Genomic DNA, 25,869 nt, shown 5'->3' on the forward strand with positions numbered 1-25,869 from the left:
GGGTCATCCTCGCAGCCCCGTGTGAGGTGGAGAGCTGGTTGTGCCGAAGGGGAAACTGAGGCACAGAGAGAGCGGCATGGGAGCTCCCGGCCCCGGTGGGATGAGTTTGGGCAGGTATAAAACACGGAGCCCAGGTTCTGCTTTCCTTCCTCCCCATCGATGCCCCGTCCGGCGGGGAGGGAGCGGGTCACAGCGTGGGTTTAGGGCTTCCACCTAGCTGAGGTGGTGGGGAGGAGCGCCCGCTGTGCTCCTTCCAGTGACCCTCCAGTGCCTAAAGGGGCTCCAGGAGAGCTGGGGAGGGACTTTTTACAAGGGCATGGAGTGATAGGACGAGGGAGAATGGCTTCAAACCGGAAGAGGGGAGATTTAGATGAGATATCAGGAAGCCAGGAGTCCCGCCGGTCCCTGGTACCCGTTATAAATGCTCCATGTATCCGCAGGGGGCTGGGAGAATCACAGAATCACAGAAGGGTTTGGGTGGGAAGGGACCTTGAAGACCACCCAGTGCCACCCCCTGCCCCGGGCAGGGCCCCCTCCCCCCAGCCCAGGTCGCTCCCAGCCCCATCCAACCCGGCCTTGAACCCCTCCAGGGATGGGGCACCACAGCTCCTCGGGGCACCCTCCGCCAGGGACTTGGCTGCCGTGGGGTCTCCGTCGCAGTGGGGTCTCTGTTTGCTGGGACAGAGACACATGGGGCTCAGCAGGGGGGGGTGGCTCCACACGCCTGCCTGCTCTCAGTAACTTTGTGCGCGTTTTCTCAGGTTTCGCAGTCAATCCTCTTCCTTCCAGCTGCCCTTTTGCCCCTTTACTAAAACACAGCTACAGTGCTCCTGTCCATCTTCCCCCTTTCTTCACAGACCTCTTTTTTCACACACCCGTCTAGTTTTACCCATAAATGAGCCCTTCACTCTCACCCCAGATACCGTGAGCAGCTGTCCGTGGGTCTTAGGGCGATACCCTCAGGGAAGGTGGGAGGAGGGACAGGAGCAGTTCCACCTGAAGAGCCTTTCTGGATTTGAACGAGTGCTTTCGCTTGGAAGCTTGTCCCCGTCTCCCCTCGCCGATGTGCGTTCTTCTGTATGGACTGCTTCACTTTCTCTTAGAGCAGCAGGACACAACCCTGATGCTCCGTGCTGGTCAACCGTTCCTTCCATGTGCTTTTAAATGAGTCCTGCAGGTTCATCCAGCTCATGGTATAAGCACCTCCCGGTCATACGTGTTCTTGTTCCATCAGGGGCTTCAGCCTCTGATAGGACAAGAGGAAAAGGCCTCAAGTTGTGCCAGGAGAGGTTTAGGGTGGATATTAGGGACAATTTTTTCACCGAAAGGGTTGTCCGGCATTAGAACAGGCTGTCCAGGGGAGTGGTGGAGTCACCATCCCTGGAGGGATTTAAAAGACGTGTAGACGTGGTGCTGAGGGACATGGGTTAGTGGTAACTTAGCAGTGTCAGGTTGATGGTTGGACTCAATGATCTTAAAGATCTTTTCCAACTTAAACAATTCTATGATTCCTTTCAGCTCTTCCCAACATCTCCTCTCCTCCGTTTTCATTTTGCGTCTTTGCCTTCTCGCACACCCTTTCTCCTTCTCTCTCCGACTTCAAGTCTGGATCGCTTTGCCTTTCCTCACCTTTGCTTCTCAACACCTTCCTGCTGGGAACGCCTGATGGCAAGTGACCCCTCTGTGCCTCGGCTCTCCTTTTCCTTCTCTTTCTCTGTAGATGGAAAGAGCTGTGGGTCGAAGGCTGTCACGCAGAACCCGAACTGGCGGTGCTTGTCCCTTCCCTTACCCTCCTCCTCCTCCTGCCCTCCTCCGTCCCTCCTTCAGGAGGGGATTTGGGCAGCGGCTCTCGCTCGGCCTCGGTGTAGATTGCTGGGACTTGTGCCCCTTCCAGGCGTGCCTAGACTGTGCTTTGAAGGTGCTTTAGAGATGTTTTATCTTGGTAATAACGGCACATCGCGCATAGTAATGTTCTGGTGGGTGGGTTCGGAGGCTCGCGGTGAAGGGTGACCCGTCTGGAGCTGCTTTCTGTCTATGGGCGATGACAAGATTAACTGGCGCAGTCTTGTTACCTATATTAGGTACATACATCTGTTCCGTGTGATTTTATTTTTTTTTCACTCCTTTCACTGCAGGCAACTCATTCAGAGCTGTCCGCAGCGGAGCTGGAGAAATATCTGGATGCCTTTGGAGGCACGTATGGCCCGTAGCGTTGCCTGTCAAAGAGCTGAGGAGTCAAACATGGTTTTCAGCCGTGATGGCAGCACGTTTTGAGGGCTCAGTCCTACAGCCCGGGGTGTTGTCTTTCAACTAGTCCCCTTCTGGGTGTCTGTGAGGGACAGTGTCCACTGGGACGGTCCTGTGTTGTACTTGCCCACCCGAGGACGGGCCAGCGGCAACTGTTCCCCGGGCTGCTCCTCGGCAGTGTCCCCATCGGAGACCCCTGTGAGCGAGCTCCCTTTTGGAGGGGTGAACGGCGTCCGATGGGCTGCAGGTCGGGCACGATGAGGTGTCTCCAGCTGAGCAGGTCGCTGCACCTCTCCGAGCCACAGAAACCCCCTCTGGGCGCGTTTTCCTACCGCCGCACGCAGGCAGCAAGGCTCCGCTCGACTCTCCTGCCCCGGTGGCCGGGGGCACGCGCCCGCGGTGCTGTGCCTTCACCACGTGAGTCAGAGAAGAATGTTGTGAACAATATAACAATTATCACCCTTCAAGATATTTTTTTTTCTTTTTGGATTCTGTAATCTCTCTTTTTATCCCCTTTTTTGGGGGGGGGGGAGGTTCATTTTCGTCTGGGTCAATAACAAACCGCCACGCAGTGAGGGAATGCCGTGGCTGCCCTGCTTTCTGTGCCACGGGTAGGCGTAAAAATATCCCTGGGAAGGCGCGCATCCACATTTAGACCTTATCTGGGGAAAAAGAGGGAGAGAACAGGGGCTGGAGCGTAAAGAGCAGCTCCTCCCAGCCCTCCTGCCCCCGCTGGGCTTCACAGAGAGTTAAGATATAGCCACACGCGGGATCTTCTTTGTGTCCGGGCGGTCCCTGTGGCTCCTGCCAGAGCTCGGGGCGGCCGCATATCAAACCGCGTCAAGGCTTTCGCATTGTGCTGGTAACTCACGGTCATGGGGATCACTGGACTTCTTGGTTCACCAACCCCAGCTGCCGGCGCGTTGGTCCAGGCACGGCGTCTCTCCTGACGCAGCCCCGGTCACGTCCAGCCACCTCGCCATCGATTTCCCCGCCCCCTGTATTGTATGTATGTATTTATTTATTTAACAATATGTTGGTGCAGCCATTAAAGGCAGAAAGCACTTTCTCCAATCGATTAAACTGCCCGGCGAACTTCAGTTAAGCGTTGCCCTCTGAGTCATCACCAGGGTCAATTTAGATTTATATTCGCGCTGATGAATAGGCTCTGCCTCTAATCTAATGAAAACTTGATCAGCAAATTAAAACTCGCCTTGTTGAGGCTGTTGAGCGCAGGTGAGCTATGGAGGGAAGCCTGCCTGCCTGGACCAGCTCAGCGTCCTGGTGGTGTCCCGCTCCCGCTGGGTGTCCACTGCAGGGTGTTGTTCTGCCCTGACACCGGCCAGCAAGAGGAGGAACACAGGAGACATGTGGGCCAGAGAATCCTTCGTTTAACCCCCACCTCTTTATTAATAATTGACCGCTTGAGCTGGTGCCAAAGAGAAAGATGCCTTCTGCCTTCTCTAGCACCTTCACCAGAGCTTCTTCCATTGACCCCACCTGGAATATTGCCTCCAGCTCTGGAGCCCCCAACATAGGGAGGACATGGAGCTGTTGGAGCGGGGCCAGAGGGGGCCCCGGAGCTGCTGGAAGGGCTGGAGCCCCTCTGCTGGGAGGACAGGCTGGGAGAGGTGGGGGGGTCAGCCTGGAGAGGAGAAGGCTCCGGGGAGACCTCCGAGCCCCTTCCAGTGCCTAAAGGGGCTCCAGGAGAGCTGGGAAGGGACTCTGGATCAGGGAGGGGAGCCGTGGGACGAGGGGGAACGGTTTGACACTGACAGAGGGGAGATTGAGATGAGATCCGAGGAAGAAATTGTTGGCTGTGGGGGTGGTGAGCCCCCGGCGCAGGGTGCCCCGAGGAGCTGTGGTGCCCCATCCCTGGAGGTGTTCAAGGCCGGGTTGGACGGGGCTGGGAGCACCCTGGGCTGGGGGGAGGTGGCCCTGCCCAGGGCAGGGGGTGGCACTGGGTGGTCTTCAAGGTCCCTTCCCACCCAAACCCTTCTGTGATTCTATGATCCTATGAACCCCCAGCCACCCTCTGAGCTGGGAGTTAGTCACACCTCTTCTCCCTGGGAAACCTGAGGTCCTTGCCCAGACTGCTACACCGTGCTTTGTCACTGCCATCCCATTTTGCAAGTCCCTTCCTTATTCCAATGACGTTCACATGCTTTACACGGTTACTCTGTATTTTGATGGCGCCGTTACCTTTCCTAAAGGCTGATTTGCTTCAGTTCCCATTACCTGCTAATTGGATAGGTGCGATCAATACTTGTGATTCCAGGAACGTCTGGCTGGTGCAGAAGTGCCCGGAGGGGATGGCACATCCCAAAAGCAGGAGGGGAGATTGAAAGATGACGGGAGAGGGAGGCTGAATGTGCAGCGCGTTGATATTCGAGCAGTGAGTCCTTCCTGTGTACAGAGCTGGAGCGCAGCCCCAAACGGGCTTTAGGAACACCAGATTTTGCCCGTAAGAGATGATATCTGTGCTTATTAAACGTGCGCCTCCCAGCTCTCTGGAGAGCTAAGGAAATGGTCCTTATCGCTGGGGGGAACCGGTGTAAAGGGTTGTTAGTAGTTCTGACATGGTCACCTCCGCTTTCACCCCTAGACCACCTTGCATCTGGCATTTGTGGTCCTCTGGTAAACTTCTTTGAGAAAGGCTGAAGGTGTGTGCAGCGAGTGGAGAGGAAGGGGCTTGCTGGGGGTCGCTGGGAGCGCATGAAGGCGCTATCCGATGAAGTGCCTGGGAAGAAGGTCCATTTCAACGTAGTCACTAAGAACAGGAGAGGAAGACGGATGGAGTTACCAAGGAAATCACAAGTGGTTGTGTATTGTCGTATGAGCCATTCGGGAGCCGTAGCTCAGCCCTGGGCTGCCAGGTTGTGCTCCGGGACTTGGGATCGTTTCTCTTAAAACGAAGACGATTTGCGGACCTTAAAATATATCGTAGCCTGTCAGGTAAAACTGGAGTAGGGGGATCCCTTTGGTGTTGACAGCCGTGAGGACGGGGTCCAAGAAGGGTGGGTTGACCATATCAGAACCTGTAGGTCTAACTGAAGGATCGGAAGGGTCTGGCTTTCTGGTGTAGGCGCTGGAAGCCCTGCTGCCAGAATCGCAGTAATCAGCTGCTGGGGCAGGGTAATTAAAGGCTCAGCTGAGGCACATTGCACTGATGATGGCTTCTGTTCAGCACATGTCCATCTCTAGGAGCACGGAGGTCATCAACACAGATCCCATAGGGCAGCAGGGCGGTGCCGGCCCCACCACGCTCCATCCTGCATCTCCTGCTTTTCACAGGGACTGCCTCTTCAAGGCCTCTGGTCGGTTCTCTCGCTGACTGGGCTGACCGCAGTAGCACCAGGTACTGGAGATGTGGGATGTCTCCAGAGGTATCCAGCCCTGGATCTTCCGAAAGAACTTTGGGCAGATCAATGACCTGCGCTAGAGCTTTCCCAGGTAGAAAGCCTGCTGTGGCACCTTTACTTCTCCTCTTTCACCCACTTGGGGAGATGGCACACCTCCCTCCCAGCACTGCCAACCAGGCACCAAAAGCAGGACTGACGGGCCTCCTGCCTAATGACCTACCTAACGACCAGAGGTGGCAGAGCCTGGGCTGGTGGGCTTTCACTGTAGCTGTTCTGGACAGCCACGGCTACGCACTCGGCCTTACGTGGCTTTACTTGCAGGCAAACCTCTCTCTTGCTTTCGTTCTGCTGCGGCCATAGCGGTCAGTGGTAAGGGTCGGGCAGTGTCCCTCGGCGCGGGGGAACACCTCGGAGTTGTGGAGGTGAGTGTGGAGCTAGGCATGCTGAAAAGCCCTTGCTAGAGGTGCTGAAGGGCTTCTAGGACAGGTTTTGTGCCCCATACCTAACCGATGCTCCTAAGGTGGTCCAGAAGGACCCACAGGAGTGTCGTGTGGCTGGAGAGGTGGCACTCCTACATGAGATGTCCTCACTGATGTGGCTTTTAGGAGCGATGTAGCAGGTCAGAGTAGACACGGCTTTTCTGAACATGGAGGGGGAGATTTGTGTCAGCGTCTGTTCCCTGGCAGCAAATTGTTCTGAGAGGACTGAGGATGGGACAGGAAGGTTTTAGATCTTGCTGGAGCTGTGATGAAGACAGTAGATGATCTCACACCCTGACCCGTGCACCAAGACCAAAACTGCTGAATGAAGTGAAAGAAAATTCAGGCTTCTTGGAGGGGTTTGAGTGGTAGAGAGTGAGCACATCTATGATGGGAGGCTTCTTAGGGCTTCACATCCTCCATTGCTGATGTCCAAACGTAGGTGAGATGATGTTTTTCACTCTGGGGGTGGTGAGCCCCTGGCGCAGGGTGCCCCGAGAAGCTGTGGTGCCCCATCCCTGGAGGTGCTCAAGGCCGGGTTGGACGGGGCTGGGAGCGACCTGGGCTGGGGGGAGGTGGCCCTGCCCAGGGCAGGGGGTGGCACTGGGTAGTCTTCAAGGTCCCTTCTAACCCAAACCATTCTATGATTCTATGATCCCCCTTCCTTAGTGCCAGTCCTAAACCATCAGATATCTAACTTGGTCAAGGGTGTGCAACTCAAACCATTCGAGAAAATCTTCAGTGTACTGTGCTCCTGACAGCACTGAAATTGTGAAAAATCGTACTTGGTAGTCGCTGTTTGACAAATAAGATCCAGTGCATAGGATCATGGAATCACGGAAGGGTTTGAGTTGGGAGGGGTCTTTAAAGGTCACCCAGTGCCACCCCCTGCCCCGGGCAGGGCCACCTCCCCCCAGCCCAGGGTGCTCCCAGCCCCGTCCAACCCGGCCTTGACCACCTCCAGGGATGGGGCACCACAGCTCCTCGGGGCACCCTGCGCCAGGGGCTCACCACCCCCAGAGTAAAACATTTCATCTCAACCTAAATATTATATAACAAAGGGCGTTGTTAAAATGCAGATATTAATGAACTCTGTGTGCTGGGCTGGGGATGGTGGGAGGGTCTCCTGGCTTCCAGCCTGGTGCTTTGCTCAGTAGAAGTGACTTTGTGCGCGGTGACAACGTACCGGTGCCAGTAAGGAGCTGGCCTCTCCTACCGTCTTCAAAGAACAACATAACCACCTTTTATTCCGCTAATGCATTTATGGGGTAAATGGGAGAGGAGCTTAAGTTAAATTCTAAATGTGAGTTGACAAGACGGGGCCTGCAGATACGTGTCAGTCAGTCTGCGGTGCACGTCGCTGCCGGCCCGTTGGCCGCGTCACCCGTGATGAATGCTAACTAACGAGCTACTGTCTAGTTGTCATGGAAAGCTTGAACCCTGGGAAAAGAAGGAAAAAAAAAAAAGAATTAACTGGCTTCAAGCTGCTTTCAGAAGTGGTGAGAAATCTAATTCTTGCCTGATGATTGTTTGGGTTCGGAAGCAGAGATGGAGGACTTCCACACCAAAACTGCCCAGCCCGTGTGCCTCCTGCTGGTCTGTCCTGCTGCGGCCTCTTGATAACTTATCACAGAATCGCGGAAGGGTTTGGGTGGGAGGAGACCATTAAAGACCACCCAGTGCCACCCCCTGCCCTGGGCAGGGACACCTCCCCCCAGCCCAGGTCGCTCCCAGCCCCGTCCAACCCGGCCTTGAACACCTCCAGGGATGGGGCAGCCACAGCTTCTCGGGGCACCCCGCGCCAGGGGCTCACCGCCCCCACAGCCGAGAATTTCTTCCCAATATCTCATCTCAATCTCCCCTCTGTCAGTGTCAAACCGCTCCCCCTCGTTCTGTCACTGCACTCCATGGTGGGCCGGGAATACGACTCGTGCTGGGAGGGTGTTCTGGGCAGGTCTCCTCGGGAGGGCTGTGTTTCCCTGCAGCGTCACCCCCGCCTCACGTGCCTCCCACATCTGGTTGGTTTCCAAATATGCTGGTGTGGTTTTGTTTGTTGAAATGGTCAATTATGGATGTTGGCTTAACTTTCCTTCGCTAGCCGGGAACGTTCGAGGAGGGCTTTCTGAGCGCTGCCTCCCTTCTCGCTCTCTGAAGGACACGGCGTACTCACGTTCCACCTCCGCCTTATTTTTGTTCTGATTCGTAACAGTGTGGTGAAGATCCTCCTCGCAGCTAATGCGGATCCAAACCTTGGAGATGATTTCAGCAGCGTGTATGAGACTGCCAAGGAGAAAGGCCTCCATTCTTTGGAAGGTAATACTGTTTGTCTGCAGCTGCCTGCATTTTGCTTTTCAGGTCCCAAAATTCCGTTCCCTGGCTTTGAAATGGAAATTTGACCTCGGGTTTTTTTTTTTTTTTCTTAGAGCTAGCTTCAGCTTTCCGTTAACTGCCGAGTAACCGGTGGTACGTGGGTGAGGGTATGTCTGAAGATGAGAGGAAAACATTCCGTAGATGTTTATGGGAAGCAGTCCTTCAGCGCCCCGGGATAACCTGGCGTTACATAGCCAGGACATAACTCGAGGTTGTGGATAGGTCGTCAAACCACTGACCCGCGTGCGGGCACTTGCTGGGGAAGGAGGAGGGCTCAGGGCGGTGTGTTCCGCCGGCAGCCTTACTCTAGAGCTCGTAAGTAGATACAAAATGAAGAAAGATTTGGCCAATTATAAAAAACCGGAATGGCGTCACTGGCTGTGATTACTGCTGCTGGGTTTTGGGCAGGCGTTAACGCCAGCTTTCTGCCCTTGAGGCCTTTACGTGCAAACGAAGACATTTTCTGCAGCTTTATTTTATCTTGTTACCATTTTTCTTGGCCCGTGTCTGAGGTTCCAGTCGCACCCTGACGTTATCCCCATCGCCGGGGTGTTGAGGCAGACCTGACCCCGCTAAAACGTCCCTGGTTGTTGCTTTCCCCGTTCCAGAGGCCTCTTCCCCATCCGAGCGCGGCGCTGGCCCGCTGGCCCCGGCTCGGAGCTGGCAGACCATCATGTCCCAGGCGTCCCCACCACCCTGCCGGAGCTCAGCCGGCTGCCGGGACTCGCGTTCCCGGGAACTGCTGTGTCCACAGCAACTGCGTTAGTGTGCTCTGACCTTCTGCGTTGAATTATTTTACTGGGGCACATAGCGATCGGACGAGGGGGAATGGCTTCAAACTGGAAGAGGTCAGGTTCAGATTGAACATTAGGAAGAAGTTTTTCCCTGTGAGGGTGGTGCGGCACTGGGACAGGTTGCCCAGAGAGGCTGTTGAGGCCCCATCCCTGGAGGTGTTCAAGGCCAGGCTGGATGTGGCCTTGGGCAACCTGGTCTAGTGGGAGGTGTCCCTGCCTATGGCAGGGGGGCTGGAACTGGATGATCTTCAAGGTCCTTTCCAACCTAAACCATTCTATGATTCTGTGATTCTATGATTATGGAATTGTTTTGGTTGGAAGAGACCTTTAAGACAGTTGAGTCCAACCATTACCCAGCACTGCTGAGCCCACCACTAACCCACGTCCTCACCACCACGTCTGCCCGTCTGTTAAACCCCTCCAGGGATGGCGACTCCACCACTGCCCCGGGCAGCCTCTGCCAGGGCTTGACAACCCTTTCCATGAAGAAATTTCTCCTAATCTCCAATCTAAACCTCCCCTGGGACAACTTGAGGCCATTTCCTCTTCTCCCATCACCTGTTCCTCGGGAGCAGAGCCCGACCCCCCCTCGCTGCCCCCTCCTGTCAGGGCGCTGTAGAGAGCGAGAAGGTCTCCCCTCGGCCTCCTCTTCTCCAGGCTGAACACCCCCAGGGCCCTCAGCCGCCCCTCACCAGACGTGTGCTCCAGACCCCTCACAGCTCCGCTGCCCTTCTCTGGACACGCTCCAGCACCTCAGTGTCCTTCTTGTGGTGAGGGGCCCAACACTGAGCACAGCACTCGAGGTGGGGCCTCACCAGGGCCGAGGACAGGGGGACCATCACTGCCCCGGTCCCGCTGGCCACACTGTTCCCGATAGCGGCCAGTTGAGGTTCAACCTTCTCCTACCCACTGTCAGGAGAGAGCCCGGGGAGGCCTCGCAGGTTGTGCAGAGGCTCGGTTTGCCCCGCAGAGCCGAAATCCCACAGTGACGTTACCCTTCGGTCCGCCTGTGCCTTTTGCCTCACCGCTGAGAGCCAAAAGCTGTGTAAAGTCTAACGAAGGTGTAATATTTGAACGTTTCCTAAACCGCAGGTTGGGTGAGGAAGATGAATCAGCGAGGGGACGGTTTTGACAGGGCGCTATTTTATTTTTAAAAGCTCTCGGCCCTCATCCCTCCCCGTAACCCACCCCTGTGACAGACCTGCTCCGGCCCGGGGGGGAGAACACGCGTATATCAGAGCGCCGTAGCGGTGGACGCAAAATGTATGAAACAACATTAAAAAAATGAACAATGGAATGCCGATACATAATGCATGTTCGTGGACTTTATTTAAGACAAAGTATGTCGGCCAACAAAGTTAATTGTTTTTGTCTGCATCCGTCCCTCTGTAACGTTATATATTTTGGGGGTGAAGAAAAGATAAGGCCACTCAGTACGAAGTTGCATTAATTCTTTGGTTGACATGTTTTATTAAAAAGAATAAATTCAGTTGCATTTTTAAAAAGAGAGGGAGAGAGAGAAACTGCCTTTGTTTTTGGCTTTTTTTTTTTTTTTTACCCATTTACATATTTCGTGTATAAATATTTTTTCATAAAAACATCCAAATCGAGAGGGTACGCTCCACAAACACTGCACAAAATATATTACAGACATTTATATGGATGGCAGGAAGGGAGACAGAGGGCTGAAAATTTCCAGGCACCCAGTGATTGATGGAGGACGAGGCTTCCCCTGACGCTTTATTGAGTTTCCGATGATTATCTCTCTCTGAGACATTTTTTACAGATGACGGCCGAGCTGTCACAACGGACCATGGGGGAAAAAACCCAACAATAATAACACTTTAATCTCTTTACTGCACTGCTCCCTAGTATCTCAGATTCATCTTCCCTGACGCACGCAGTTCATTATCCTGCTCCTCCCTGGGTAGGAAATGACGACAAATAAATAAATATACATACTCACCCCGTATGCTCGGAGAAAGGACCCGGGAAGGGAAAGGAGCCAGGGCGTTAATTGATCTTCCTGGAGGTACTGCGGTTCATCAGTGGGGATGCTGGGCTGGGGCGGCATCAGGTGTTCGTCACGGTGTTTGTCTCTTCGGAACTTTTCAAATCTTCTGGAGATCCGCCGGTAGCTCTTGGGAGGGGACGCGGGGACGGCGCTGCGGGGGATCCGCCCTGCGGCTCTGCTTGCTTTGCTGCGGCAAGGTTCTCGGGTGCTCGGAGTTCGCCGTGGGGCAGTCCCTGAAGGTGGGCGCGCTGAGTTTTGGTCGTATACCCGTTCACCACGGAGCGGCACGCGGCTCCAGGAGCAGGATTTGGCCCACCAGTTGGGCGGCGTGCAACCAACAGCAGACGGCAGGTGCTGGGCTGTGGGCTTGTGGGGCTTCTTCATCTCCCCGCGCTGGGGAGAGGGGCTGTGCGCAGGCCTGGCCCCAGTGCCCAGAGGAGCGAGAGGTGGGTTACTCTCCATCAGTGCCGCAACGGCTGCGGCAGCCTCCCTTTCCTCAACAGTCAGGTAGAAGGTGCGGTGTGTGTCAAAACCCACAGCCCTGAGTGACCGAGTCACAGAATGGTTTGGGTTGGAAGGGACCTTGAAGATCGTTGAGTTCCACCCCCTGCCCTGGGCAGGGCCCCCTCCCCCCAGCCCAGGTTGCTCCAAGCCCCGTCCAACCCGGCCTTGACCACCCCCAGGGATGGGACAGCCACAGCTTCTCGGGGCACCCTGCGCCGGGGGCTCACCGCCCTCATGGGCAACAGTTTCTTCCTCAGATGTGATCCACATCTCCACTCTTCCAATGTCAAACCATTCCCCCTCGTCCTATCACTACATATCCTTGTGAAAAGTCCCTCCCCAGCTCTCCTGTAGGCCCCCATTAGATTCCACCTCTGCTCCCGTAGGTCTCCCTTCCCGGCTAATCGGCATCCTGCTATTGTCATTTCCTTCCGTACCTAAAAAGAGCCGCTCTTTTTTCCACTCTTCATTTTTGCTGAGGACTAAAGCGAAGGGCTTCCAAGCCAGGAGGTGTCCTCGCGCCTGACCCTCGGAGCAGCTGCCGGAGCGCGGCGGTGCTGCAGAGCCTTCCCGCAGGGCGCCGGCGCTGCTGGGCGCTCCAGAATTAGCAATTTGCGTGAACACCGGGCGATGGTGGGGCAGCGTCCTCTCCTGCCACAGCCTCCCTCCTCTGCTGGAGCCACCTCTGCTCCGAGTGTCGGGAGACGGTTTCTCCTGCCTTGGGAGGATATTCCCTCCTTTGCCTCTGTACATCAGTTTGCTGTAATGCATTCCCCGATCTTTTTGTGGTCCAAACTCTGATTTTGCACCCGATCTGGAAGATTGAGTGTTGCGGCGCGTCTGTCTCACCACACCGTCCTTCTCCTGTCCTCCTTCCTGGGGACACCTCGGCTCAGCTTTGCTCTGGCCGGCGAGCGCAAGGCTTGTCCTTTCCCAGGGTGTCCCTGCATGTTGGTGTTCAGGAACAGAGCCCAAGGGAAGAAAAAAGTTGTAATTAATCAGCTTCAGGAAGCATCGGTTTCTGTTCAAAGAGACATCGCGATTTCTAGGTCCGATTTCACAAAACGTCTCAAGGCTTGGTGTAACCGCACCTGCTCAGGGGACTCCGGGCTCTCTAGCGAGGGGTAAAACGTGTTCTTAGGAATTATTCCCATCCCGGTAGCGTTGAGGAATACACCTCGTGGAGCACCCTCTGGCTAAGCAAACCCAGCATGAAAACTCGAAGTCCCAACGCCAGCGCAGAGGTGGCACGCAGGGAGAGCAGAAGGGAGCCGAGCGTCGTGCTCTGCCCCTCTGTAACCCGTAGTACTTTTCAGCGAACAGAGGAAGTGGTTTTGAAGAGTTCCTGCTTTTAAATAACTACTTCTTGACCGTCCTGGGAAGCGTGGAGTGGAGGAGGCAGCTCCTGGAGGAGATGGGCACGTGAGCAACGGGAGCGGTGTGATACGGGAAGCTTAGCGTGACTCCGAGGAGATCCACGGGCGTTCCCAGCCGGCTCCTGTCCCCAAGGACCTGCAGCGCCGTCGTCCCTCAGCCTCTCCGGCTCTTCTCTCTTGGTTGTGGCTTCTAGGATTTGGTGCTTTGTGCTTCCAGCCTGAAGTAGACGCGGGGAGCTGGGGTCGTGTTTTGCCTGGGGGAGGAAGGTGGAAGGTGGTGTGGAAGAAGCACTAAATGGCTTTAAAGTGGAAGAGGGCAGGTTCAGATTGAAGATTAGGAAGAAGTTTTTCACTCTGAGGGTGGTGCGGCACTGGCACAGGTTGCCCAGAGAGGTTGTTGAGGCCCCATCCCTGGAGGTGTTCAAGGCCAGGCCGGATGTGGCCTTGGGCAACCTGGTCTGGTGGGAGGTGTCCCTGCCCATGGCAGGGGGGTTGGAACTCGATGGTCTTCAAGGTCCTTTCCAGCCTAAACCGTTCTGTGATTCTATGAATGGTTCTTTGGCCCTTCTGGACAGGAAAAGGGGGGGAAAGGCAGAAATGGCCAAGTTTTTCTTCATTTTAAATCTACTTACGAGCTTGCGTTGAATCCTGATTGCACTTTGAAGGTGCAAAGAGGCTGTGGTTGGAACAAGGCTGAGAGGTCTTCTCTCCAACCACCTCCACCCCTGCCTGGGCACTGTGAAGGCGGTGACCGGGATTTAGGGAAACTGTGTTGTCTTCACCTCCTCTGCTGCTCAGTGGAGTGGGGACAACAGACACCAGAAACCCCCACTGGGGTCCTGATGGTCTCCTGGAAAAGGCCATCAGGCCCTTAAGAAGCTTCCAGACTGGTGGTGGTGGTCCATGCTGCCGGTGCACGTTCAGACAGGCAGTTCTTTACCTGAGCTGAGCTTTCGTTCTTCTTCCCCTGCAGTCCTGGTGACCCGGGAGGACGACTTCAACAACCGCTTGAACATCCGAGCCAATTTCAAGGGCTGCACGGCTCTGCACTACGCTGTACTGGCTGATGACTACCTGACGGTCAAATTGCTGCTGGATGGAGGTGAGTTGCGGAGCTCCAACCGGCTCTTGGGCCAGGAGCACTTCTGCGCAGGGCGGACCCACCGAGCGGTCAGGCTCCGACAAGGACCGCGCTCGTTCCCGGTCAGGGTTAGGTGTGATTTGCTGTTTGCTTTAATCTCTTTTTTAGTTTCTGCGTTCCCATTCATCTCCGGTGGTTTTTCTCATGTACTGGTGGCTGTTCTCATCTTAATCGTTGAGTCTTCCCTTTCTTCCCACCGTTCAGCGGGGACACCTCCCCTCGTCTCTCCGATCAGTGCTTTGAACATTTCCCTTTCCCGGTTTGCACTCTGCTCCTCTCTCGCGTCCCTTACGTACCTGTGTGCCGTGGAACCGAAGAGCCTCCGCGTAACTGGGAAGGGCTCTGCTCTGTAGACGAGGTGCCGGATAGGTGCCGGTACCCTCGTTACATGGTTGTGGCTCGGGTACCACTGGTACCGGGGCAATGCAGCTTTGGTGGGAATTGGTGGAAATTAGCTTGTGTGGTTATTGGTCCTCCCAGTTAGATCGCAGAGCCCTTCTTCCCGTGGATCCCGCTGTACCGTCGTCTCTGATGTACTCACGGCTCTGCGTTACAGATCCATAGAGGTACTTACACTTGGACTCTGCCAACCTGGATGGTTCTGCGATGCTAAAGAGATGAAGAGTCGTAGGGTTATAGCGTCGTTTGGGTTGGAAGAGACGGCATGAGGTCTCTAGTCCAACCTCCCGCTCAAAGCAGGGTCAGCTGTGAGGCCAAACCGGGTAACGCGGGGCTTTAGCCAGCCAGGTCCCAAAAAGCGCCGAGGATGGACACTGCCCAACCTCCCCGGGCAACCTGTCGCGATGCTTGACTGTCCGCCGGAGGAGAACGCTCATCGGCTCCAGTGGAGGAAAGGAAGAAGATGCATTTAGCTGACAGAATAGAGATGTGCTGCCATGACAACAGTTTTTTATATTTACCCTCCTGCTGCTCTTCACCAGGATGACATTTGCGTCTCTGTTACGCTGCTACCCAGAGCCGGAGTCTGCTGAACGTCGATCCAGATGTGCCTGGCGCTGCTAAATCGGCTGCGTCTGCCCGCGATGCGAATCGTCCTGCAGACCACGGAGCCAGTCAGTAGCGCTGTGCTTCCCTCCCGGTTTGTGCCCTCTGTCCCCAGCACTCCTCCTGCTGCGATTTCGGCTCCTCTCCTCCCCGCGGGGTCACCCGGGGCACCGCTGAGTGAGGAAGGAGCAGCGATGCCGTGCCGGCAGCCTGCTGCCCGACGCTGCTGGCCCGTCCCTGCGGCGCAGAGCCTCTCCAGCGTCTCTCTAGCCACATTCTGATTTTTGCAAAAATTTTAGGAATGTCTTAATCTTCACAGCGTGGGCGCCTCAGGAGGTCAGGAGTTAATTCGCGGGAAGCAGGCAGGCGGATAATCGTGTGGCCGGCTCACATAAGGCTCATTCCTTAAGAAAGCAACTAAAAAGATAATGGAGAGTAGCATCCGTGAAGGCTAAACATCCCCAGAAGAGATGAAGAAAAATAATTGTAGGTTCAAAACACTGAACCCTGATAGTCGTCTGCACCATACGCTCGTTATCCTTCACAAAGAGAAAGCCTTGCGGTTGAGATTCAATACCGCTGAATTCCGCAGTTAACTCGGGGTCAGGGTTTCTCTCCGGGAGCCTCCGGATACCCAGACCCCGTCTCTCGGCCGTAAATTAACCCCCAAAAAGCAGCCACCGACAGAAGACCTCTTGCAAATGGGTTCGGCCGGGCTTCCTCGGGGACGCTTGCCGAGAAGGGGGCTGAAAAAAGCAGAGAGCCGCTCTGGGGCTGGGGCAGCGTGTGCGTGTGGTCACTGGGAGGCCCTCAGACCAAAATGCCGTCCCGTGTGCGCTGCAGAGCACGCGTCTGACGCCACGGACCCGCTCCGTGCTCGCGGCCGACCTCGGCACCGGATGCAACGGGCTCCATGGTGGGATGGAGAGAGGCGGCGCGGGCGAAGCGCTGGCACGGCGTAGTCCCCGTCACGGCGGCATTGCGAACGGATCTGCGCGGGCTGCGTCTGCGGCTCTTCACGTGCGAGATGGGATGAAGCTCAGCAGCAGTGTTTTATCCCTAAAACCGCCTCCAACGGACTAGGCAGCAGGGCGAGGGGCGGCCGGCCGTGAAGGTGGTGCAGGGGACGTGGGGACGGCGCGGCGCGGCGGTGACGGCAGAGCCGCCGGCGGGAGGCTGAGGGACCTCCTTCAGTCTGTCGCGTTTGGGCTCAGTAAACCCGCCCCGCGCCCGCTGGGGAAAAGCCGGAATAACTTTTTTTTCCAAAGATACCCACTTCTTGTTCGTGCCTTTGAAAGCCGCCTTGCGAGACGCGTGTGTCATTAGCTGCCGGAGAGCCCCGAGGCAGCTGCCGGGTGACCGTCACTCCAGGTAAAATACGGGTGCGAATAAGGGAAGTCGGCACTGAAGGATTTCGCCGTACTCAATAAACCATTGCAAGGAGGAAATCCGGCTCGTTTCTACATCTGGCCCGTGCTCAGCTGTGCGAGTGCTGTCACGGTCCCGGCCTCTCTCTGGAGAGAGGACAGTGGGGTTTGTTCAAAAGCCGTCGCTGTACCCGCGCGGGAGCCACCGCCGTCTCCGTCAACGGCCGCTTCTGCTGCCCGACGCTCACAGAGAGGGCTTTGTTTGTGGCGCAGTGTCTCAGCTCAGAAGAACTCACTTGGATCTCAGAAGAAGAGCATCCGACGAGGCTGCGGGACTGTGTTTGTTTGGGTACGACTGGAGGGACTGTGTACCAAATGAAAGGGGAAGTCGGGAGTTTAGCCAGCCGCAGCGCTGAGACGTGACGGTCACTCGTCACCGTTCTGTTCTTCACCCGTCCCCACGGAGATCCTCCCGGGTACGGGTTGGAGAGAGTCTACGCTACAGATGCATTTCTGAGTGAAAATCATCGTCGTGCAAAGACAGGAGCATGTCCCAGCGCTTAAACCCGGGAACATATTAAAGGGCGGGTGCCAGGGGATGGGAACAGTCCTTTTCCAGTGGTGCCCAGTGACAGGACAAGAGGGAACGGGCACAAACGTGACCATGGGCAGTCCCATCCCAACCTGAGGAGGGACTTCTCTCCCGTGCGGGCGGCAGAGCACTGGCACAGCTGCCCAGAGAGGGGGGGAGTCTCCCCCTCGGGAGCCATTCCAAACCCGCCTGGAGGTGTCCTGTGCCACTGCTGGAGGTGCCCCTGCTCTGGCGGGGGGTGGCACTGGGGGAGCTCCAGAGGGCCCTTCCAGCCCCCACCAGTCCGGGAGGCTGTGATTCTGTGATCTCCAGAGGTGCCTTCCGACCCCGACCATTCCGTGATTCCGTGTGAGAGCAGTCCACCAGCGTGACCCTCCGCTGGGGCGCGGGACGCGAGATGTGAGGGGCTGAGGTTGCGGTGTTCTTCAGGCCCGTCCTCGTTCGCCAGCCCCTCCACAGCCCCCACTTACCCTTTGCGGTCATAGTTTCGAGGACTTACTTGCTAACCCAAATGCGTGTCCCCCTCTTTGTCAGGGGAATCCTTCCGAGCCGGCGGCGGCGCGGCAGACCCTTCCCCGTCCTCGCGCTGAGCGTGGCGGCCCGGAGCTGGGCTGGGCGCCTGACGCGAGGTGTGCGTGGCATCGACTGGGGGCTCTTCCCCCTCCTCCCGGTTCCGCCCGATAACAAAAGCGTCGCTTCCCCGCGTCCTCCTTAGTATAATCTGCGATGAATACGCGGCCGAAGGCCTCAGAAGCGGAGATCGAACACCTTTCAGAGCGCGCCTGCCCCCCCGGGCCCTTTGTGAGGGTAATTTCCCCGCGCGGTCTGCCATTGACATCCGTGCGCAGGACGGCTCCTGGTTGCTGACATGGAACAGGCTCCCCTCGCTCCCTCCCCGCGCTTCCCTCCTCCACCTGCCTTTTTACTAACTGCCCATTTACTCTCCCCAACACTTCCCTCGCCGCGTGCGCTGCCCTCGGGGCCAAAGCCATTAACTGCTGCGGCCCCTCTCTGCTCAAACGACTGCCCCCCGTGAGCGGCGGTGGGGTTTCTTAAGGGAAGCCCCCGTCCGCTTGCCCCTCACCCCACCTCCCCGGCCTTTTGTGGCCCATTCAGTGACTCGCTTGACCCCTCCAGGACCTTATCGCCTTGTGGTCAGCGTGTGTGTGCCCAGCAGACCGCGAGACGAAGTGGCTGCTCTGTTGTCCTTTCGGGCAGTTGTTGGTGACATTTCGCAGCCTCCTGACCTGAGCTGACACCATAAATGTCGGGGTTGACGGGAAGGAGCGGGTGGGAGCTCCCGTCCACAGCGTGCACCAGTTGCTACTGCAGGCACGATCGATTCCCGGGGCTTTGTGTTCGGCTTGGAGGAAGGAAGGCGAGGCAGGCTCTCCAGCCCCTTGGCGGTGGAAGTCTCCTCGTTTTAGAGGGACCTTTTATTATGTCAGTATTTAAATCTGCTGCGTGAAATAGCCGGTGTTAAAAGGTCCGGCTCAGCCGTGGCGTAGACCTCAGATGCCTCCTCAGGCTGATTCTGCTCCAGACCCTGCGGCTGAAGCGCAGATAGACCGAGGAGCCCTGGCAGGCACTGGTCCCTGGGGAACTGGGACTCCTGCAACCCCCAGGCCAGCGTCTGGGGCACAGTGGGTGTATGCCTGCCCTCCGTCCTCTGCCCTCCGTCCTCTGCCCTCCGTCCTCTGCCCTCCGTCCTCCATCCTCCTCCAGACATTTGCTGATTGTCAAACCGAACCTCCCTGGTGGCTCATGGTGCTACCAGCCCTTCAAGCGCCACCGAGATGCTGGGAGGGCTGGAGCCCCTCTGCTGGGAGGACAGGCTGGGAGAGGTGGGGGGGTCAGCCTGGAGAAGAGAAGGCTCCGGGGAGACCTCAGAGCCCCTTCCAGTGCCTAAAGGGGCTCCAGGAGAGCTGGGGGGGACTCTGGATCAGGGAGGGGAGCCGTGGGACAAGGGGGAACGGTTTGACACTGACAGAGGGGAGATTGAGATGAGATATGGGGAAGAAATTGTTACCTGTGGGGGTGGTGAGCCCCTGGCGCAGGGTGCCCCGAGAAGCTGTGGTGCCCCATCCCCGGAGGTACTCAAGGCCGGGTTGGACGGGGCTGGGAGCGACCTGGGCTGGGGGGAGGGGGCCCTGCCCAGGGCAGGGGGGTGGGACTGGATGGCCTTTAAGGTCTCTTCCAACCCAAACCCTTCTGTGATTTTATGATCTCCAAGGATGGAGACTCCACAGCCTCTCCAGGCAGCCTCTTCCACTGCCCAGTATCCCTCTTTCAGTTTGTGCCCACTCTTACCCTGTCACTGGGCAGCACTGGAAAGAGCCTGGCTCCGTCTTCTTCCTCTCCCGTCAGGTGTATATACACATCGATGAGATCCCCCTGAGCTTTCTCTTCTCCAGGCTGAACGGTCCCAGCTCTCGTATGAGAGATGCCCTATCTGTTTGTCATCTTCTCGGCCCTTTGCTGGGCGCACTCCACAGTAAGTCCATGTCTTCCATGAACTGGGGAGTGCAGAACCGGACACCAGATGTGTCTGCCCCGTGCTGGGCAGAGGGGAAGGATGCCCTCCCGTGACCTGCTGGCAACGCTCCTCCTAATGCAGCCCAGGACACTGTTGGCTTTCTCTGTGGCAAGGGCACATTGTTGGCTCATGGTCAACTTGGTGCCCACCAAGACCTTCTCCACCAAACTCCTTTCCAGTGGGGTGGCCCCAGCCTGTGCTGGCGCCTGGGACTGTTCCTCCCCAGGGGCAGGACTTGGCGCTTCCTCTTGCTGAACTTCACGAGGTTCCTACCAGCCCATTTCTCCAGCCCACCAAAGTCCCTCTGGATGGCAGCACGATGTGCCGGTGTATCGTTCGCTCCCCCCAGTTTTGTATCTCCTACCAACTGGCTGAGGGTGCGCTCTGCCCGTCATTGGGGTCATTAATGAAGCTGTTACACGGCTTCAGTATCCGTATCAGCCCCCTGCGGTACCCCACAGGCCTCCGCTGCGCGCTCTGCTCCTCAGCATGACCTTGAGCTTGGCCGCTGAGCCAGCTCTCAGTCCCAGCCTGCACTTTATCTGCTGTGAAGATGTTAGAGGAGAAGGTGTTGAGAGCCTTACTTAAGGTCACGATAAACAACATCCACTGCTTTCCCCTTCGTACATCCACGCTGCCTTCTCCCCGTCACCTTCTTGTCCTTCACACGCTCAGAAAGGGTTTCCAGGGTGAGTTGCTCCATCACCTTCCCAGGAATCGAGGTGAGGCTGACCGGCCTGTAGTTCTTGGGATCTTCCTTCTTGTCCTTCTTGAAGGCAGCCGTGACATTGGCTTTCTTCCCATCCCCAGGGGCCTGTCCCCGTCACCGTGACCTTTTAACCCTCGTCAAGAGTGGCCTCACAATGGCATTGCTCAGGTCCCTCAGCGCTGGTGGATGCACGTTTAAATGTTCCCAAACCTGATCCTCCTCCACCAAGGGTCAATCTTCCCTGCTCCAGACTTTCCCACTGGAGCCCACACCCCTGCAATGGGGCAGCCCCACGGGCACGGGAGACCCCAAGTCCTGTCCTGGCCCTGGATGAGGCTCAGCGAGGCTGAATGGAAAGGGAGGACAACCTGGGGGGGGAACCCCGTGGGCTGCAAAGCAAGGGGCAACACCACTGCTGGGGGATTTGCCCTGCGGGGAGGTATCCCACCTCCCAGCACGGACACGGCCTTGTGCTGGGAAGAGTTCTCGTGGCTCTGGTACCCTTGTCATAAATTGAAGTTACACTAAACAAAGCACAGAAGAAAAATGCGGCGGAGACCCGTCTCCTTCTTGGGCCAGAGCTTACGAAATGCAAAATCGGAATATTGTGACCGCTTCCCCCCGGGCCCGCCTGAGGAACCCGGGCAGAGAAGGACGTGGAGGAGCAAGGGCTCCCCGGCGCGCGGCAGCTCGGCGGCCGTGTTTCTTGGCTGTTGAGTTGCTTCGCCGAGGTGTGGGTCGGGGAGTTGGACTAGATGGTCTCTAGAGGTCCCTTCCAACTCTGAAACTCCGTGATTCCGTGATTCCGTGGGTTGTGTGCGTGTCCGTGCAGTGAACCATCGGCTGCTGTCGCGTGAGCAGGCGCTGTGTGGCTGACGGAAGGGGAAGGTGGTGTCTCACGTTTCAGATCTTTACTGGGAAGTAGAGCAGTTCCCTCCTTCCGAGACGGATCTCTTGCCCGGTGTTGGGACCTCTCCTCTCTATCCCCCTCGCGGGGACAGACACATCTCCTCCTGCCGCACCTGAGCAGCCTCACCGTGTGTCTCCTGATCACCGACCGCCTCGCTTTCCACTTCCCCTCTTCAGAACCCCCCTTTGCTTCCAGCTCCTGCGGCTGACCCGCCTGCTCCTGCGTGGGGAATGCCTCCCTCCGAAAAACACCCTTTGCCTCCTTCTCCCTGCGTGGGACCCTCGGTGTGACGCTGGCGCTGCTCCCTGTCCCCATACCAGCTCTTGGACTGGGATTGATGGTCTCGGAGGTGCGGAGAGGCCGAGCAGGGGAGGCGCGGGGCCGGGGAGGGTGGGAGCAGAGTTTGGGGCTCCACTCCGAGCAGCCTCGCCGCTCCGGCCGCCTTGAGACACCCCAGCCCACGCCTGGGGCTCCTGCTCGAGGCACCCCCGTGATACACGAGTGATCGAGTCAGCGCAGCGTGCACATCGCTAATTAGTGGGGGGGAGGAGGAAGGAAAGAACATGCGTTTATGAAAACGTTTGAGCTGAAGCTGCAACATCCCGGACTGCGGAACCGGATTTGCCGGTGAACGGAGCGCAGTACGTTCGTCGGTAACGCTGCGCACTCGCCTGTTTGATACGCTATAATTGCAGATACCGTGAGGAGGGCGAATGATGGGTGAGTGGAGTACAGAGGCAGCATGACAAGGGAGGGACTTTTGACAGCAGAAGGCGAATGTGCTTGTGGTATCCTCAGGAAAAAATCAGGCTGTAATTATAGCTGGCCTGCTTGTGTTTGACTTCGGCGTAATTCTTACCTAAGGACCTCCATGCAACCTCCAGTTGCGTCCCAGCTGGAAAGGGCTCCGTTCTTACGGAGTGAAGGTGAAGGACATCACTGGCGAGTTGTGGCCTCCCGGCTCCCCAGCAGCCAGCGTGTGGGGACAAAGAAGCGGGGATCACATCCTGAGAAGGTGACATTGTTGTTTCACTGCGCTCGGTGGAGTCACCAGCATAAGCCAGAGCAAAACCCCACACACCAGTAGAGGTTGGGGGCTGACCTGCTGGAGAGCAGCTCTGTGAAAGGGACCGGGGAGTCCTGGGGGACAACAGGATGGCCACGAGCCAGCGATGTGCCCTGGTGGCCAAGAAGGCCAATGGCATCCTGGGGGGCATCAAGCAGAGCGTGGCCAGCAGGTGGAGGGAGGTCATCCTCCCCCTCTGCTCTGCCCCGGAGAGGCCACATCTGGAGCGCTGTGTCCAGTTCGGGGCTCCCCGGGTCAAGAAGGACAGGGAACTGCTGGAGAGGGCCCAGCAAAGGGCTGTGGAGATGCTGAGGGGACTGGAGCATCTCTGTGCTGAGGAGAGGCTGAGGGCCGTGGGGCTGTTCAGTCTGGAGAGGAGAAGACTGAGGGGGGATCTCATCAACGCTGATAAATCCCCAAAGGGAGGGTGTCAGGGGGATGGGAACAGTCTGTTTCCAGTGGTGCCCAGTGACAGGACAAGAGGGAACGGGCACCAACGTGACCATGGGCAGTTCCACCTCAACCTGAGGAGGGACTTCTCTCCTGTGCGGGCGGCAGAGCACTGGCACAGCTGCCCAGAGAGGGGGGGAGTCTCCCCCTCTGGAGCCATTCCAAACCCGCCTGGAGGTGTCCTGTGCCACTGCTGGAGGTGCCTCTGCTCTGGCAGGGGGTGGCACTGGGGGAGCTCCAGAGGGCCCTTCCCACCCTCACCAGTCTGGGACTCTGTGAAAACTGGGGAAACTGGGTGAGAAGCTGAGGGATTCAAACTGGCAGAGCTCTGCTGGGTGGATGGTCTCTGAACAGGAGGTCTTCTCTAAGGGATGGATCCCACAAAATTTCCAGTCAAGGTTTACCCACAACTGTACAGTGAGTTCAAACCTACGGAATTGTTTTGCTTTGTTGGTTCTCCGTTGCGCCCTGGGGACTGATGTGGTTGAAAAGCGCTGCCCTGGGGCCCGAGACAGTACATGGTGTGCTCAAAAACTTCCCACATGAGCTGGTTTCCTTCCAAAATCATTTTGGTTATTCTAAAGCTACGTTGGCAGCTTCTCCTGTCTCACCTCTGATCTCTGCTGGCGGTGCCTTGAGATCAGCCAGGGCTTTGGAAGGGCCAGTGGCGCAGGTATGGCCGTGTGAGCTGACGGGACGGAGCAGCCCAGGAGCCAGGAGTCCCTTCGGTCCCTGGTACCCGTTATAAATGCTCCGTGTGTCCCCAGGGGGCTGGGAGAATCATAGAATCTCGGGATGGTTTGGGTTGGAAGGGACCTTGAAGACCACCCAGTGCCACCCCTGCCCCGGGCAGGGCCACCTCCCCCCAGCCCAGGTTGCTCCCAGCCCCGTCCAACCCGGCCTTGAACCCCTCCAGGGATGGGGCACCACAGCTTCTCGGGGCACCCTGCGCCAGGGGCTCACCGCCCCCACAGCCCACAAGTTCTTCCCAATATCTCATCTCAATGTCCCCTCTGTCAGTGTGAAACCGTTCCCCCTCGTCCCACGGCTCCCCTCCCTGACCCAGAGTCCCCCCACAGCTCTCCTGGAGCCCCTTTAGGCACTGGAAGGGGCTCGGAGGTCTCCCCGGAGCCTTCTCTTCTCCAGGCTGACCCCCCCACCTCTCCCAGCCCGTCCTCCCAGCAGAGGGGCTCCGGCCCTTGGATCAATGTGTGTTTATCTTGAAAACCAGTGGTGTTGCAACTGGGTGTGGGGAAACGAAAACCACGGGCTGCTCCGTCTTCACTGGGTTTTTTGCCTCACGTCAGCTACAGTCAGGAACCTGTTTGTCTTTGTCTTGTGAAGGACAAAGCTGTAACTCGGTCCTCATGAGCGAAACCGGGCCAGCGTGAGATGACAGCTCCGCCTTTGCTCTCCGGGATCCTGCCGGGTAAGTGCTGACGCCCGGGGAGCATCCCTGCTCCGGCAGAGCCGGGTACCGGCGCATCCCTCGCTGCCCAGGCCCCGGTGCCGGTGCCGGTGCCAGAGGGAGCGCGGCTGAGCCTCCCCTGAGCTCCTGCCGTGCCCGGGCGCACACTGAGCCCTTCTGGGTCAGCGGTTTTTGGAGCTGCCCCCGGGTGCTCCGTCCTGGAGGTTCGCCGCAGGTCTGCCGTCCCGCGTCCCCCCCGGGCCCGCCCTCCTGCCAGGGCGCCTGGAACCCTCTCGCCCTCGCCACGCTCGTATGTACAAGGGAACGTGATAAATTCAGTATTGATCCCTTCTGTTGCACTGTAAATTTTGCAAAAGATGATTAAATAGCGCAATAGAGCCTGCGAGCGCCGTGGCTCAATATGTTCTGGGCCGGCGTATCGACCCCCTCCATCCGACGGCAGCAAGTTCCACTCCCGGCCGCGCCAGACCAGTAATTAAAATCCTGTGAGACTGGGATTTAGAAACCAATCATATCCCGGCATCGAAGCGTCTCGCGTCCCACCGTGGCGAGAGCAATAAGCCTATAAGTGCAAGCGCGTTTATGTCCGTGCCGGAGTGCTTAAGAACAGTTTCCCCACAGGGCAGGGGAGCAAATGGATCCCGCTCTAAGTGTTTCTGGGTACAAAACTCTGCGGCGACATAATGTTTGTCGTGAATTTAATAGCTCCGCGCACGAGCAGGGAGAGAGAGGTGGTGATTCTTCCGTTTGCCTTCCCTTACAAACAAGAACAGGGTTTTTTTTCGCTGCCGGGTGTCGGGTACGCGCGGCGGCGTGCCCTCCCCTCCCCTAAAGCGAGGCCGGAGGGAGCAGGCGGGTCAGCTTGTTCTAAAAGGCGTCGCGAAGAGTAAAGGCTTTGCTGAGCCCAACCTAGAGCCCGAGTTGCCCGAGCCTCGCCACGCTCTGCTCCTTCCCCTGCGTTGCTGGAGGAGACTGCGTCTGAAAGCAGCGTGAACGTAAGCGCCTGGGCAAGCTGGAAGCCGTTGGAGGTGAGACGGAGCCGATATTGGGGACGTCTGGAGGGAAACCTTTATTTCCTCCCGTTTGTCGAGTCTTGTGCAGGGAGTGCAAGAACTCGCAAACTTGGCTCCCCTCCTCCATCCTCCTCATCGGCGCTGCGGCTGAGCGGTCCCTGCAGTGCTCTGTGTCAGCCACAGGGGACCTTCCGGTACCTAAAGGGGCTCCAGGAGAGCTGGGGACAGACTTTTTAGCAGGGCCTGTAGCGATGGGACGAGGGGTGATGGCTTTAAACTAAAAGAGGGGAGATTTAGGTGAGATATTGGGAAGAAATTCTCTCCTGTGGGGGCGGTGAGCCCCTGGCGCAGGGTGCCCCGAGGAGATGTGGTGCCCCATCCCTGGAGGTGTTCAAGGCCGAGTTGGACGGGGCTGGGAGCAGCCTGGGCTGGGGGGAGGTGTCCCTGCCCAGGGGTGGCCTTTGGGTGGTCTTCAAGGTCCCTTCCCACCCAAACCCTTCCATGA

General features: G+C 57.3%; 1 protein-coding gene across 1 annotated transcript in view; it reads left to right on the plus strand.

Annotated features, from left to right (window-relative positions):
- CLPB (ClpB family mitochondrial disaggregase) overlaps positions 1 to 25,869 on the plus strand; it is a 96,620-nt gene that overhangs the window by 25,571 nt on the left and 45,180 nt on the right. Inside the window, exons 4-5 of the mRNA XM_082482009.1 lie at positions 8,298 to 8,401; positions 14,120 to 14,248. Of these exons, the coding sequence (XP_082338135.1) occupies positions 8,298 to 8,401; positions 14,120 to 14,248 (233 nt within the window). The remainder of the gene's footprint in view (positions 1 to 8,297; positions 8,402 to 14,119; positions 14,249 to 25,869) is intronic.

The sequence above is a fragment of the Vanellus vanellus genome (assembly GCF_965231255.1).
Source record: "Vanellus vanellus genome assembly, chromosome: 1".
Lineage (NCBI taxonomy): Eukaryota > Metazoa > Chordata > Aves > Charadriiformes > Charadriidae > Vanellus > Vanellus vanellus.